We start from the raw sequence: 16,665 nt of genomic DNA on the forward strand, positions 1-16,665 counted from the left end.
ACTTCTTTAGAAAGTCTGCAACAGAAGTGTAAAAAAATCTCCTGGCAGCAGGGTTAAGTAAAAATACTTATTTGCTTCAGCTTCAGGATTTAGCACATTCATTGATGACGTAAATGGATTAATTGGATAAGTAAAAATTTGAAAATATTCATTATTTACTTAAATAAAGCCTTAATATTGGAAATATGATTTGAAATTAAGAATGGATTTTATGCATTGCTAACTACGAATAATAAAACTGAGGAAGTGTTATAACATAACTATGTCAATCAAAAATTTGTTCCGATTCTACAAAATGTGACGCGAATACATGCACACTTAATGCAAAAAGAGGCCCGAATACATATTATTATTATGCAAAAATTTTGTGTAATTATATAGTAAGTACCTGGACTACCTGGATGACCGAGCTTTGCTCAGTATAGCAAACACTCATTGACTTCGTGTTACTTAATAACGCCATCTGCTGGTCGTTAAAACAATTAGTTGCTCTTAAAATAGTATTATTATTTGCCAATAGATGTCAGGAAGACTCATATTTTTCAGTTTATCGATTATCGATAAAACACGAATAAAAAGACATTTTCTGAAAATGATTCCTAGCTAGATCGATTTATCGCCCCCGAAAGCCCCTATAAACTAAATTTCATGAAAATCGTTGGAGCCGATTCCGAGATTCCAATTATATATATACAAGAATTGCTCGTTTAAAGATATAAGATAAGTGACAATTATTGTCAACGGCTTTAATATGTCATTTTGAATGTAGTGTTTCGTAGGCTCTATATTGCCTTATTTTAGTGTGCGAAAAGGAACCAAATTTAAAACGATTGAAGTCTGGGAATTGGGAGTTACGTTTCCTTAGTTTTTATTATTCTTAGATTGCCAAATATACGTCATAAAATCATATCATAATATCACTATTAGCTCGATGATGACGAAGGAAAATTTTTGTTCAAATTATCTAATTTGAACAAAAATTTTCCTTCGTCATCGTCACTTGCCATACTAATGTTTTCTCTAATAATATTTTGATTTGTTATAAATTAATAATAATAATAATAGTTTATTGTCTCAGTAAATACATAATAAGGAAATGATGCAAGACAAAAGATAAATACAGAGTGTTACAATAATAAGGTGCACAACCCCTAAACTAAGAGTCTTGTGCTGTAGGGGTTGACTAAATTAAATGTACATAATAATTGGATGTATTATAAAGATGACAGAGAGAGGGCTTAAGGTAAGTATATTAATTTACTATGTAATTTTAATATTTTTATTTTGTGTGTGTGTGTGTGTGTGTGTGTGTGTGTGTGTGTGTGTGTGTGTGTGTGTGCGTGTGTGTGTGTGAGAGTTTTTTTTAATCCATCTACGTCTTTATTTAAACTCTTAATATTCTACATTTTGTTAAATCCTTTCGACCTATCGCAAAATAACTCGTTTTTTAAACGAAATTTAAACCGTATTGATACAAAATCCGTAAGGTTGGGTTGCACCAACTAACTTTAACTATAACTGTAACTTTAACTACAGTGCAAAATGTCGAATCTTTGGTTAAAGTTCCTCCGCTCATACGTATATCTGAAAATTTACTATGTTTTACAGTGTTATATTTTTCCTGTCGATTTTTACGGATAATTCAATTTTTATACCCTCAATCTCGTTACCTGTAGCTTCAATAAAAAAAATGCAACAGACATCTGTGAATTTCTCCGGTTAAAGTTAAGGTTAAAGTTAAAGCTAAAGGACGCCATATTTAACTACAACCATTAATTTAACCTTAACTTTAACTTTATCCACGCCTCTGGTGCAACCCAACCTAAGTGTTTAAACCTTGTAATAATATAATGAAATTTAAACCTCTGAAAAGATTAGTCGACACTCTGATTTTCGATAGATCGACACGATCGCTTCCAAACTTAATGACTCTTAACGGTGTTTGCCGTCAGTCTGTCCCAAGTATAAACCTAATCACAAGTATTTTAATTAAAGTCTAAGTTTAGTTAAATGTGTACTTAAGTAACAATTACCCACCCGTCTCATATTATGTCTAACTCTGAGAACGTAATATCAACTTTCAAGGACACGGCTATTTCAATAATATAATATTAATTATTATTAAGTATACATCAACATAATTATATATCATCCTAAATCTAAATTGTACATAAAATATATTTTATACCATAAATTGGTATGACTGTATTTCAATGAATTTAGGTTATTTAAATTTATTGCAAGCAGCAATGTAGCAAGATGTAATAGCCTCTAATTAAAAGTGCAATAACCGTGATTCAATATTTAATCCATGTTTAAATTATCTATGTATGATTGTAACTTTTGTTGGCTGTTCATAGCAAATAAATAAATAAATAAACATCCTAAGTCAAACTGAAACTCATAAAGATTTACACAGGTCACTGCATGGCATTATTTGAGGTGAAGTTCACCTCAAATAATGCCATGCGAAGTTAACATGGTGAACTATAGAAATATACCGCATATAAAACCTATAATCACGATTCACGATACACGAAAGACTTTCAGAGCTTTTTAGTATCGCATTGGAACATGAAATTATTTTGGATATGAAAAATAGCCTGTGTTATATTATTCCAGATCTTAACTATTATTAAATTGATAAAATCCATTGAATAGTCTTAAAATCATTTCTTCATCACAATATATACTATTAAAATAAAGATAGTAGGACATTCTAAAGTTACTTCAATAGTTTCTTAAATACAGGAACTACACTGCCTAGGCATTTAGCGTAATAGTTAGGTCTTATTGTGGGATGGGACATCATCTTCTCGTGGGTGGCGCTGGTCATCACCAGCATTGTCTTGAAGCCCGTGGCAATACCTAGACCTATGTCCTGCTCGATCCTGGAAAGAGAAACATAAGAATTAGGATTTCTTAATATTTATAACAAGACTAGATGATTCCTACAACTCCGTTGCGCCAAAATTCGTTTATACCGTGGTTTATACCACAAAGTTAATATACCTAGCGGAATAGAGCAACAATCTCGAGCTGTCAAACGAAACTAAAATTGGTTTTCATCTGTGTGAAAAATATGTGGACGTATACACTTACACAAGCATGGTTGAACATGAACTCTATGAGATTAAATTGTCAACGTGTGGCACGTGCCGACTGGACGTCAAAAAAAGAGTGCTGCTTTCATGTATCACACGTCTCTTTTTACCACGCAGTGTTACTGATAGTGACATCTCTCTTGCTTAGGCCTTTGTTTCTCTATTCCGCTAGGTATATTAACTTTATGGTTTATACACACTTTATTTGTATGTAAAACACCTCCGTCCCAATTTTTGTCTATGTCACACTAATTTTGTAAAAAATATTTATAAATAAAATCTGGTTTTGAGGATGTTATAAATATTGCATTGTCAACTGTATTTTTATATAAAAAATCAGAACTTTAGTATTTAGAAGCAATATTATATTAATTTTTTTGCGCTGAAGACAAGTCATTGTCGACAAAAAAGAAGAACGTCCCTTATCGCGCGGGAACCGTAAATTATTCCGGGATAAAAAGTATCCTATGGGACTCAAATTACCTGCATGCCAAATTTCAGTCAAAATCGGTTCAGCAGTTTGGTCGTGAATATCTAACATATAGACAGACAGACAGACACATTTCCACATTTATAATATTATAATATATTATATAATATTAGTAGTATGTAAGTATGGATTTAAGATTTGTGCGTAAAAGAAGAAAGAAGATAATTGCATAAGTGTGATTGTAAAGAAGACACGACAACATAAAATATCACCAAAAATGGCGTAGAGAAGAAAGATAATTATAAAGAACAGGATGTATATGTCACCGTAAGATTATAAACACCGCGAGATTGTAATATGACGAAGTGATGGATTGTAAACAAACAGTTTATACATCTCATACTATTTGGCATTGAAGTAATTTTAAATACGAAATAATTCATTTAAAATCATTGGAAAACTGTTTGTTTACAATCCATCACTTCGTCATATTACAATCTCGCGGTGTTTACAATCTTACGGTGACATATACATGCATGTTTCACGCTAGAGTGCAGCACTAGCATAGACAGTATACAAAATGTTTCGTTCGACGTTAGACAATGTTTCTGTCAATATTCTGATATAGCGTCTGCAACGTGTAGGATTTTGGCCAGATTATTACATACTATGTACTAGTAGCGCCCTCTGCTCCGACCTATAATACGTAATATTCGTTATTTGAAGATCACTTTAAATTGAAAATATACTTATTACTTGTAAATTAAATTATATTTTCAATTGTAAAAATCAAATTAATTTTCTGTATCAATGGATATTCTTAGTTTCAAACTTTAATTTAAAAAAATAAATGTTTTTAAAGAACTAAATGCCTTAAGGCCTCCAATTACATTTTCTTTGAAACAATACAAAATAATATAATCATTTATTTTAATTTTCTTGTCTCTCTCCAAGTATTAATAAAGATAGGCTTCTTGGTATTATCTTTTGTAAATACAGTAATATTTGCTATATATTTATAATACTATATTTTATGATTATAAAGTGATAAGGATAATAAAGATAAAAGGCTCTTCTTAATTCCACCTTTCAGTATCTTTAGACAATTTTCTGACGGTATTTTTTACTATTACTTACCTACAAGAAATTTTTTTTTTTTTTCCTTTATTCAAAGCATTACAATAAACTTACAGAAAAACATGACATAGTTTCCCATACAAAAACCTAAAAGGTTTATCGGTTTGGGAGAGACGTTCTGTTTATATACTATTCTTAAACTACTTTAGTACCTATTTAATATTATTTTATGACTACTCTTACATTACATAACATTTTAAGTTAACAATTACTTTAATTTTTAAACTATTTTAGTACCTATTTGATATTATTTTATTACTCTATTAGAGTAAATTTCTTTTAGTAAATTTCTTGTATATTCTACAAGAATTATTAATATATATTTTGTATGGCACCATGGGGAGAAAAATCCATCTAGGTTCATCATACCACTTTTTTGACCCTTCACATTTGAAGCTTTGGCGCTTCAAATGTTAACGTGGGAGAGCCATGCTTCGGCACGAATGGGCTGGCTCGACCGGAGAAATACCACGTTCTCATAGAAAACCGGCGTGAAACAGCGCTTTGCTGTGTTTCGCTGAATGAGTGAGTTTACCGGCCACCCAATCCCCTATCCTATTCCCTTCCCTTCCCATCCCTACCTTATTCCCTCTTAAAAGGCCGGAAACGCACCTGCAGCTCTTCTGATGCTGCGAGTGAGGGCGACGGAAGTTGCTTTCAATCAGGTGACCGGTTTGCTCGTTTGCCCTCTTATTTCATAAAAAAAAGGGTCAAAAAAGTGGTACTACGCCTACGCCTAATTTTTCCTCGTTTTAGTGTAAAACCTCAAATTATGAACTGTATATTCCTGAACTATCAAATTGTCCAGTGACCCAGAAGCTTGGGGCACTCAACAAATTATCACCAAGCTATGTAGGTCAGGAGGGTCAGGCCGAAGACCACATGTTACTTACATGTAAGGAATTTGGAAGCCTGCCTAAACTTCGTTGCAACTGTTATACCTTACATAGATGGATGGTTAGCGTATGACTCCAATATCTTTGTTACTAAAATGTGTATAAAAAGCAGTAATGGTCGATTTACACGGGTGACTAACGGGTCGATTTTAATCACCCCGCAAGTCACCAGTCGAATCGCCTGTCCAAGTCGAATCGCCACCCCATTTACACGGGTGAGTAAATCGGCCATAAAGCTTGCAAAATTTAAAATTACTTAAGTACTAACTTTTAGCAGTTTAGCTTTGAAATAGCACATATTTGGGGCATATAAACTTAGATTAACCCTATTGATGAACCCAAAAAAAAATTATAATATATTCTCACCTTACAATACAGCCTACCTAACGTGGATTTCTATTAGTGACATAATTATTGAGTTCGGTTGGGCATGATGACTATTTTTTTTTCTTATCGGTAATTAAAAGACACTCAAAAATAGAAACATCGTTGAAAGAATGACTCTGATAGCTTAAAAATTCACCAAGATATGACAATTCAAATATTTCATAAAAAAGACCTGCCCGAAACGCTCCATACAACGTGCTACGAAAGTATGACGTCAGTCTTTCGTAGTTTGTACGCATCGGGAGACAACTTTGTTCGACAGGTATATTAAATATTGCGTTTATGAAAGTGGTTTCATAACAAAAGTTGCTTTTAATTGGATAAGTTATCGAATTGTATACAAATATTAAGAAATATAATTGAAAAAAAAATCGACTTGAACATCCAACTTTGAAGGCGTATAGCAAAAAAAATACAAATGCTCAAGCTGAAATTTTGGGAACACTTATTTATTACCGTGATATCTTTATTTTATTTACAAAATTCGCTAATCTTTCACCTTGTCATCATCCCTATCCAGAGATTTTCTTTTGCAACGTTTTTCAAAACAAACTCAAAAATATTACCTTCTTAAAATACAACTTTGGTAGTTAAAGACTGTCAAGCATTGACGGTCCTAAAAAGGATTCGCAAACCTGCAAGTTCCGGGCATTATTTACCTTTTACTAATACCTTACACCTTACCCTACAATTAAATTTATACTACGAATAACTATGTAACAAGGAATGCTTGTTTTTATATGGCACATTGAAAAAGATATATAACACAGGGAAAGACAGGTAACCTTGAGGAGTTATATGTCATAACTCATAAATAATAATTATTACTGTAATAAAATGAAGATTTTGACATGACAGGTAATAGATAGGGCTTAGGTATGTGAAAAATCTTTATTTAATTACTTAATTTAGTTATCTTCATGTTAGTCTGAAGTAATTTAGTAACAAAAAACTTGAGAGGTGTCAAGGGACACCTGAATGGAACGAAGTTATTAGTTATGTTCAAAAAGCCTGTATACATAATATGCACTAAAAAAATATTAAAAAACGCCATCTATTGACGCCCAGAAATACTAACAACGCGTCGCTGTTTTATTTTAAAACACGCCATCTAGTTGACGCACAGTAATACTATCAACGCCCTAGTCTGCCCCTAACATGCAGGTACTAATAAAAAAGTGTCGAGGCCAAATCAAGGTCAAATATCGTTCTGCCTAGCCTTCAGATTTACGCCGAACGCGCGATAAGGAACTTCGTTCCAACATCCTTATTCCTTACATGTCTCCTATAAACAGCACTCTGCTGGCATCAGTGACCCCAGCTCTCTTCATGGCGAACTCTCCAAAGGCTTTGCCAGGTTTGCCCAGCAGCACCGGCTCACGCTTGGCCTCTTGACTGACTATATCCCCGAAGATACCTATACCTGTGGAAGCAAAATAAAAAAATAAATAAAATAAAAATTGATTTATTTCTGAATAGATTTGAATTAAATACGAGTACTTTCAGAACGTCGTTACTCCTGTCTACTGGTGCCTACCACCGGTTGGCGATTCGGGAACTAACCTGGCGTGAAAAACCGCGTAAGAAACTCGCACGGGACTTGTTATTAATTGCTAGCTGATCCGGTAATTGATGTTCGGACATAATATAATACGGTGTGGGATTATACTTGAGATCACTGTTATTATTTCACACGTTGTCAAATAATAACAGTTGATCTCGATAGATGACTGTGTCCTGTTTGATAAGATACAACGTTTAATTGGTTTTAAAAAGATATTAGCCGTTTAGATCCGAAACAATAAGCAGCCAAAATTGCTAAACAACCGGTTCAACCGTTTCGGAGGAGTGTGGTAAAAACAACACGACACGAGAATTGTATGTATCTTATTTTGACGCAAAGCCAAAATCAAAGTTATGGTGCTATCTCAAAAAATTTGGGGCAAGTTAGCCATGGCCTTAACATGACCATTGTAGAAAGTCTTTGTACGGTAATATGTGATTTTTCTCCTAAATTTGTCAGTGTTTCTTTGTCATTTCTACTGCGGTCATACTAAGCTTGGTCACTAAGTCTGCCATGGACGATTCTTGTGTTTAGATATTCTTATTGCCAGTACATCAGATATTCCGCACAAAGAGAAATCACCCTCGCACCTATCTGTAGCACTTTATGACATACCCTGAGCATCAGAATTCCACCTTATTCCTCAGCAATAGAGTTCAAAATCCGGGTAATTTTCCACATTCTCACACCCAGTAATTACCTAAAGATAGCCGGCCAGGTATCAAAGGAACGTATCTGTCGGTAGCCCCGTTAAGGTACAGCACACCAGGCCTTTGTAGATATGTAATTGCCTTGTACATCTTGGGCAGGTTAACTTGAAAATCACTGTCGAACACCACCGCACCAACTTCCTCATCATCAGCGAGGTATTGGGAGTACTCCACGTAGAAATCTGGACCGATTTGGGGCTGGAAGTAAGATATCAATTAGTCTATTAACGCTGTAAATTTTTTCTGTTTATGTATTTGTCTACGTGAACGATGCTATGGAAAATATTAATTTTATATTGGATATATGCTTTATAATTTTACTATATGCAATTTTAGACCTTTTGACATAATGCTCCGGAAATAGCAAACTATTCTACACTTTGTTCAGTACTGAAGCGTGTAAACTGTTTATTATTATTCAAATTGCGATCATTACCTCTAGCGTTACACAGGGTAGATAATTTAAAGTTAAGAACTGCACAATAAATAAAATCGGCCACGTGCCGAGAGTTTGATTCGCGCACGAAAGGTTCCGTACCACGATAGAGCAAAAATAGCCTGAAAATTGTGTTTGTTATATGGGAGGCACCCCTTAATTATTTAATTTATTTAGAATTAAGAAACAAACAATCAAACATCGTTACTCTCGATAGTAATTACTGTTATAAATTATCAGATTATAATTCAATTTTCAGTTGTGAAGCTATTGCTATCTGTAAAGCTCTTGAAATAATAAAAAGTGGGAGTAATTTAGATAAATTTATTATATTCTCTGATTCTAAATCGTGCCTGCAGGCACTGCTTAACATTAATAATATCGATCCACTCATACTATGCATGAGAGAAACAATTTTACATTTAATTGAAAATAACTTTAAATTTGAAATATTTTGGATCCCAAGTCATCAGGGTATTGAAGGTAATGAGAAGGCTGATATGGCAGCAAAAAGTGCTACAAATTTAAATTTGGTAGATTTTTCTATTAATTCTAATGCATTAGATGTTAAAAGACACATAAAACAAAAAATTAGAATACTATGGGATACTGTTTGGAAGGATAAAAATTCTAGTAGTAAATTATACAGAATAAGAAACTCAGTTTTTGACAAAGCTCCATCATTATTTCATACTCGAAGGGATCAAACTGTCATTACTAGACTGCGAATTGGTCACACAAATATGACTCATGTATACTTAATGAAAAAAACTGGTAGACCAAAATGTAGATGCAGAATGGATCTAACTGTACAACATCTGTTAGAAGAATGTCATGATTACGATGATATTAAAATAGCTTGTAATTTACCTAATATTATGAAAGATTGTTTAAGTGACAAAGGATACATACAGACGATTAATTTTGTTAAAAATTTAAATATGTATGAAAGTATATAAATGTAAACATTACTGTAGTCGCTAATGACCTTAGCTGTTAAAAAGCGACTTAAAATAAAGAAAAAAAAAAAAAACAATCACAATTTAGAAACAAACAATCAGTATTTAGAAACAAACAATCAGAAAAAATATTACAAACAAATTATCCACTTACTCCTGTTTCACACTGGAACCCGTTTGCCTCTAGAACCCTCACAGTTTCAGGGCACGAAACACAGTACACCTTTTTGTTGAAGTTGTGTGACTTGAGATATTCGGCGATCGCTGTTGACGGGATAGTCAGCCTTTCCTTGAAATCAAAACGAGTACTTAGTTGAATATCTAGTCATGCAAGGTCGAATAAAAGCTGTTCATGCCGCTACGAATATAATTCATAAAGGTATAATAATTATTCCCGCTACTAAGATCATGTGATGATAATAACAAAATTATAATGATACTTCAGTCTTATTCCAAATCCCTAAATTGGTACTGGGATTTATAATAGGTAGTCGGTTATAATGCTACCGATTGAAATGTCACGTTACATAAGCAATCAAGAAATTCTTTTGCATATTATATTGTGTCGATATTAATCAATTTAATGTTTACACTTCCGTCTCAATTAATTCAAATTCAGTCAGTCTGTTCTGATAATAAAAGCTAGATAGGTACAGACAGACAAGATAAAATAGTTGTCTCTTAATTGGACGCTGTTAAGTATTTGTGTTCATGTTCTAAAGATCATTCAGAACAAGACTGCATTCATAACTCAACAATAAAAATGTGTGTAGGTACCTACACAAATTACTCTATAACTTTGTCTACATTGTGCCTTTTTCTGTTCGTCAAGGGCATGCGTTATAGCGCAGTCAATATCTATGTCCACACTGTGCACTTTCATCTTCAATTTTCGTCATCAACTTTCATATTGGCAACTAGGAACGCAACGCCAATATTGTCATTTTTGAAGTTTTGGATTTAAAAGCGAAAGTTTTGGATACGGTCAGAGGGCATGCGTCGCGGGCATGCCTCACGTTCGCTGTTGACTGCGCTATAACGCATGCCCTTGACGAACAGCAAAAGGCACAGTGTGGACAAAGCTAATGGCGAACGTGCGGCATGCCCGCGAAGCATGCCCTCTGACCGTATCCAAAACTTTCGCTTTGTTAATAAAAATGACAGTTGGCGTTGCGTTCGTTGACGCATTCAATTATTGAACGCGCCAAAACGAAAGTTGAATGAAAGACGAAAATTGAAGACGAAAGCGCATACTGTGGACAAAGCTTAAGAGGATCACATCAACCACTTTGACATTGGCAACTCACTACAGGGCCATTTTAAAAAAATAAGAAGAAGTAATCTATGAGGAAAACACGACACTCACAAAACCATTTTCAATGCCGGCCGCTGCGAACATCCTCTCGTAGTTCTCTCTCGTTCGGATACTGTTGTTTGACACGAAGTTGACAGTTTTGCCAAGTCTCGTCATCAGCTTGAAGAATTCCCCGGAACCCGGCAGAGGGGCTTTCTCCCAAATCACACCTGGAAATCCATACTTATCTTATATCTTTAAACGAGCAATTCTTGTATAATTGGAATCTCGGAATCGGCTCCAACGATTTTCATGAAATTTAGTAGGGGCGATAGCCCCCGAAACCCCCTATATACTAAATTTCGATTTATCAATCGATCTAGCTAGGAATCATTTTTAGAAAATGTCATTTTATTCGTGTTTTATCGAATACCGAGCAAAGCTCGGTCAAATAGCTAGTATAAATGCGAAAGAGTGTTAGTCGTTACCTCTTCACGCCCAAACCGCTTAACCGATTTTGCTGGAATTTGGTATGGGTATATTTTGTGTCATGGGAAAGGACGTAGGATACATTTTATTCCGGAAGACTGTACGGTTCCCGCGCGATAAACGAATTTTGGCGAAAAGAAGTTGCGGGCGTAAGTTATTGAATAGAATTTAGATACTGTATGTAGAATCAGTAACCGAGTTTATTACAATATTGATGTCAAAATATGCGATAGTGTTTCTGACATACACGACAAAACCACTGAAGATATTTTAAGAAACGGAAAAGTCATTCGATAGTTCTTGTTGCGGAAAAATGTACGGTTCTCGCGAGTTTATACGAAAAGGGGCAACATCTAGTATTGAATTAGCCATAACTATCATTTATAAAAAACTGGTTTTTAGTATGCTACGAAAAACCTTCTTTTGAGATAAAAGTTATAATTTGTTTAGGTGAACGAATATTTGCCTGAAATTTACATAATATAACCAAACACTCATAATATTTATATTATAACATTGATAAGATTAGGTAGGACCACGATTTCAATTCTGAAAATAGAATAGCCATGAATTTCAAGGCCCGATCTATTTTGTCAATGCCAGGCCATGGGTTATTTCCTACGCCATGAATACCAAGTTATACAGTTTGTTTGTGAAATAAGACCTGAAAATACTAAGGGTCTGATCACACCAAAAGGAAACGATGCGATACAAAGCATATTCTGTATGTTTTCTTTCTCCTCCGATTTTGATGCAATTTGATATGAAAATTCCCGGTAATGAATAGTTTTTTGCCGAAAAATGTGCGTTTCATAAACTATTTGCTAACTTGCATGAAAGTCAGTATATAAAAAAATATATAAACTAACATATAAAATATGCGAAAGTGTGTCTGTTTATCGGTCTGTCTGTTATCTCTTTACGCTTGATAATTTGGCTGTAGCGATATCGATTTTTCTCAGCACTGACTAAAGCTAAGAAAGTAAAGTTCATTGTCAGTATTCATCATGTCTTTGTCTTTGAATTACCCATAGCATAACATGATTGGTCAACTTTTATAACACAGAATAATCAATCAAAAAGAACTCTGTAAAAAAGGGATTCCTATTTTGCCAACAGAGCAGAGTGATTTAAGCTTCCAAAATTTGTACATAGATTGGTTCAAGCATACACTGTAATTAGCCCATAGCATAATATATAAAATGTATTTATGGTTTTTAAATTACGCGACTAAAACCATTTTGTCGCATACGCCCTTTGTATTTTTTTTGCTGTTCCATTGCTTGTTTTCTATGAATCCGTGCGCATTCGTTCGACTTGTAAATTGACCCTTAGGATACATAATATACTCGATACGATACGCCTGATACAGATACGACTACTTGATATAAATGTGGACAAGGTAAAATGCTCATTTTGTCACACGCACAGTTAATTCACTACAAACTTAAAGACAAAAGCCTATAGTCTGACTCGTAGTACCAAGTTTATTTCAATTTTTCCTGTGTGTTTTCCTTCATGAATCATGAAAATGACTGACGAATAATAAAACGTTAAACAAACAAACATTAATTACGTAGATAGTAATAGTATTTAATTACCTACTACAACCAATTATAATGTGGTTTTAATGGGAGTGAAATAATATTATAGAAGTTATATTATACGCTACTTTTGCTTAGCATAGGAAAAAAAAAACATTGTTTATGTTTTTTTTTTTTATTTTTGTCCAGCGCTGTATTTCAGTGCCCGTTCACATTATTCCATTTACCTGGATTTGATTATCTTATTTGCAACTTTCCATTAGTCAGCCGTATATTTTTCGTGATAAAAACTAACCTACGCCCTTTCCAGGGAGTATCTCCGAAATCTAAATCGGTTTAGCGGTTTTATCGTGACGAGGTAACAGACATAGAGCTTTCTATTTATAGTATAAACTGTATTAAATAGTATTTGTTTTAAATAATAGCTTCATGGCAATTTTATTCAGATCTCTTGACCTATATCTATATCTGTGACCGTATAATGTTGTCGGAAAAAATATTAAAATCTTTCATCAAAATAACATTCTGTTTTTAGCAATATGACGAGTATCGATAATGCTATATTATCATTTTTTAATACGAATAAATTATGATACTTATATGATCTTCAGGGCCTGTTTCACCACTTCCTGATAAAGTGGCAAATAGGCTATTCACAACTTTTTTGACAGATTCTCCATACATCCAACTGTCAAGTTAAGTAGTGGATAGCCTATTCGGCACTTATCAAGAAGCGGTGAACGCAGGCCCTTAGTCTAAGAGCCTGTTTCACCACTTCCTCTTCTGATCTGACACTTATTTGACAGATAGAGCATGGAGTATCAGTCAGATATGTGGATAACCTATCCGACACTTATCAGGAAGTGGTGAAACAGGCCCTAACTCTTCTTTTGCCTTTGTCTGATAGACTGTACGTTATTATACATTAATTGACAGACTAAACCTGCATAACTATAGCGTATACCTAGGTATACCTACATACCTGTATAGTGTATACCTACTGTATACCTACACAGTATGGTTTTCATTAGTAGGGGGTATACATTATTATATGATGAGACCAATGAGTTTCTAAAATACTAGAGTAGCAATGTCTTACAAAAGATTCTCAGAAATGCGTAACCACTTTTTTGTTCAAAAGACAATGTCAAGTCATATATTCGTTATGTCATTATGTATGTGAGATATGCCTGCAGGCATCTTCGAAGTGGCAACGCGTTGCTACCGTAAACTTCCAATCTAGTTACGTTAGTAACATAGAATATCATTGAATGAGACTAAAATAACTATAATCTTGATTTTTCATTGGATCCAGTCTCACTCATGTCACATCCATATTTAAGAAAGAAATAACCAAAAAGAAGAAGAGGAAGACACAACAACAAAAACAGTACATACCATCGCAATCAGAAAAGACATGATCGAAGGAGTTCAGAAAATCCTTCAAAGCAGCAGCATCCAGACTCAGAACATCCACTGGTTCCATTTTGACACTATTTGACACTTTATTTATTTTTATATTTTACTAGATGACCCGGTGAACTTCGTATCACTTCCTAAAACTTCTGACTTGCACGAATATGTCGAGACTCAACTCAACAAAATTTATTTATTTATTTTATTTTAAGAATTTTAAAATTAATATTCATTTATATAGATTTTATTTCATGTTTTTTTTTATTTAACGCACGCGTTCGACCATAACCTAGTATGTTGGAAGACTGCGCTCGCGGCGATCGGTTGAGTGTAGCCCACGTGTTTCCATTGCCACGGACGACACGTTATCGATTGCGCAATCGTGACGTAACTGACATACATACGCGATTATAATTATACAGTTAACAGTAATGAAATTATCTAATAGAATCAATCGCACGCACGCATAAGCGTGATTTCGGATAACTTAGAGTTCATTGCCAAAAACACGTGCTTGTACAAATGTACAATTGTGATTTCAATAATACTGCTTGGTTATGCTACTGTATGCTATAATATTTATATTCTATTCTCGTTTATGGTTGAGATTAATTTAAGAAAAATGTGCCAGAAAAGGTCAGTAGAATTTCGTTAATAATGCGGAAATCCTACATTTTTTCACGCTAAACCAGTTCAATGTCTTTTTCCGAGAATCTAAGCTTTTCCATGTTAAATGAAAGAACTAAATTTATATTAGCTACAGTACTAGGACGATTAAGGCAAGTCGCTAGTTAACACAGTACCTATGCATTTTTGTTAAGTCTTCACTCTTCGCCCATAAAAAACTGTTAACGAAGCGGAAGTTAGTACGGGAAACTCATACAGAGAGAGAATACTTGTGGTTCCTTACGACGCACTCCGGGCTTCTCTTAAACATTTTATCTTGCGATTAAATACTTTCGTAGGGTTGCCACTATTTTATTTCTGTAAATATTTGACTTTTGGGCTTTTTTTAAATAAAAAAGAATATGTTTTTTTCAGGCGATTATAACCCATATTTTATTACAAAGGATATAAAAACTATGTTACTATGAGTTACAAAAATAATAATTTAAGTATTTGCCACCTTCTGGCGCTCCGGGCACATGCACATTGCACATGAAATAAAGTTATCGAAGCGGAAATTTGTAATTTTAATATTATACAATATATTATACTATAACTATAAATATTTTATAAAATATTAACCTTGCAGTGGCCCTTCTTTTATATTTTTTTAACGTTTTAATAGCAAAATTTTCATAATATTATGTTAATATAATAGGGAACATTATTATTAACATTAAATTGACACGATCCGACCAAATGAAGACGTTGGTCTGTCAACTGCCTAGAAATCAATTTTCTCGATGGTGCATATTTTGATAGTTGTCCATAATATGTAGTGTCTTCAGCTTTTATAAGAAATATAATGTCCAATGTCGAAAATTCTGAACGAATGTAACAAAATAAATAGTGAAATTGCAGATCTCGATGTTTATCATGATAATTATAAAAATATCAAAATATTAATAGATTATATTTTTAAGTAAGTAATTTTAAGTTAAATGTAAAACACTTTTTTATGGAAATGCTATATACACCGTTGTTGTTATGTGCATAAGACGTAATTTTAGTTTTAAAGTGAAAATGTACATGATGTTGTACATTTTCACCTTAAAACTAAAATTACGTATATTAAATAAATAAATAAATAATATCAAATAGGTATATTATGATCTGTCAACTCTCAACCCTAGATTAGTTCTATTTCCCGACCTCGTGCACTTTATTGTGAGTATCACATGTCACATGTGGCGTTCATCAAACCACTTTGTTGACGTCCGGTTTGAAATTATAATATTATCCACTTTCGCCTTCAACTAATCGCTAACGCCTTCGTGGTCTAGTGGTTGACTTCGGAGGTCGTGGGTTCGATTCCCCCGTTGGAAACATGTTATTTCCAAGTTTGGTTAGGACAGTGCAGGCTGATCATCTGATTGTCTGAGAAAAAAGATGATCCATGCGTCGGATGAAAAAAGTCGGCCCTGCGCCTGATCTCTCGCCGGTCGTGTCGGTCTTCCGTCCCACTGGGTTATGAGAATAAAGGAATAGAGAGTGCTCTTGTGTACTGCTCATATACTTGGGCACTATAAAATTACTCCTGCGTAGCTGGCCTGGTTTCAACGAAACCGGCCACTTTCACCGAAACCTGTGTGGGAGCTATTATATTATTATCCACTTTTATGTTAAATAATTA

The 16,665-nt window shown here is 33.9% G+C and overlaps 1 protein-coding gene across 1 annotated transcript; it reads right to left on the reverse strand.

Moving 5' to 3' along the window:
* Positions 1–2,239: 2,239 nt before the first annotated feature.
* On the reverse strand, positions 2,240–14,572 carry LOC121733819 (phosphoglycolate phosphatase 1A, chloroplastic-like). The gene is made up of 6 exons (XM_042124193.1): positions 14,349–14,572; positions 10,990–11,147; positions 9,778–9,912; positions 8,219–8,426; positions 7,233–7,377; positions 2,240–2,891 (listed from the first exon to the last, which is right to left on the reverse strand). Exons 1-6 carry the CDS (start codon positions 14,434–14,436, stop codon positions 2,726–2,728), a joined length of 900 nt encoding a protein of 299 aa, XP_041980127.1. The 5' UTR covers positions 14,437–14,572; the 3' UTR covers positions 2,240–2,725.
* Positions 14,573–16,665: the final 2,093 nt, after the last annotated feature.

Source organism: Aricia agestis, chromosome 14 (assembly GCF_905147365.1).
Source record: "Aricia agestis chromosome 14, ilAriAges1.1, whole genome shotgun sequence".
In the NCBI taxonomy this organism is placed as follows: domain Eukaryota; kingdom Metazoa; phylum Arthropoda; class Insecta; order Lepidoptera; family Lycaenidae; genus Aricia; species Aricia agestis.

Coding starts and splice junctions, on each gene's coding strand:
- LOC121733819 (XM_042124193.1), bottom strand. CDS start 14,436: ATGGAACCAGTGGATGTTCTGAGTCTGGATGCTGCTGCTTTGAAGGAT. Junction 11,148..14,348: donor TGTCTTTTCTGATTGCGATG/GTATGTACTGTT, acceptor ATGGATTTCCAG/GTGTGATTTGGGAGAAAGCC. Junction 9,913..10,989: donor CCGGCATTGAAAATGGTTTT/GTGAGTGTCGTG, acceptor TTTGATTTCAAG/GAAAGGCTGACTATCCCGTC.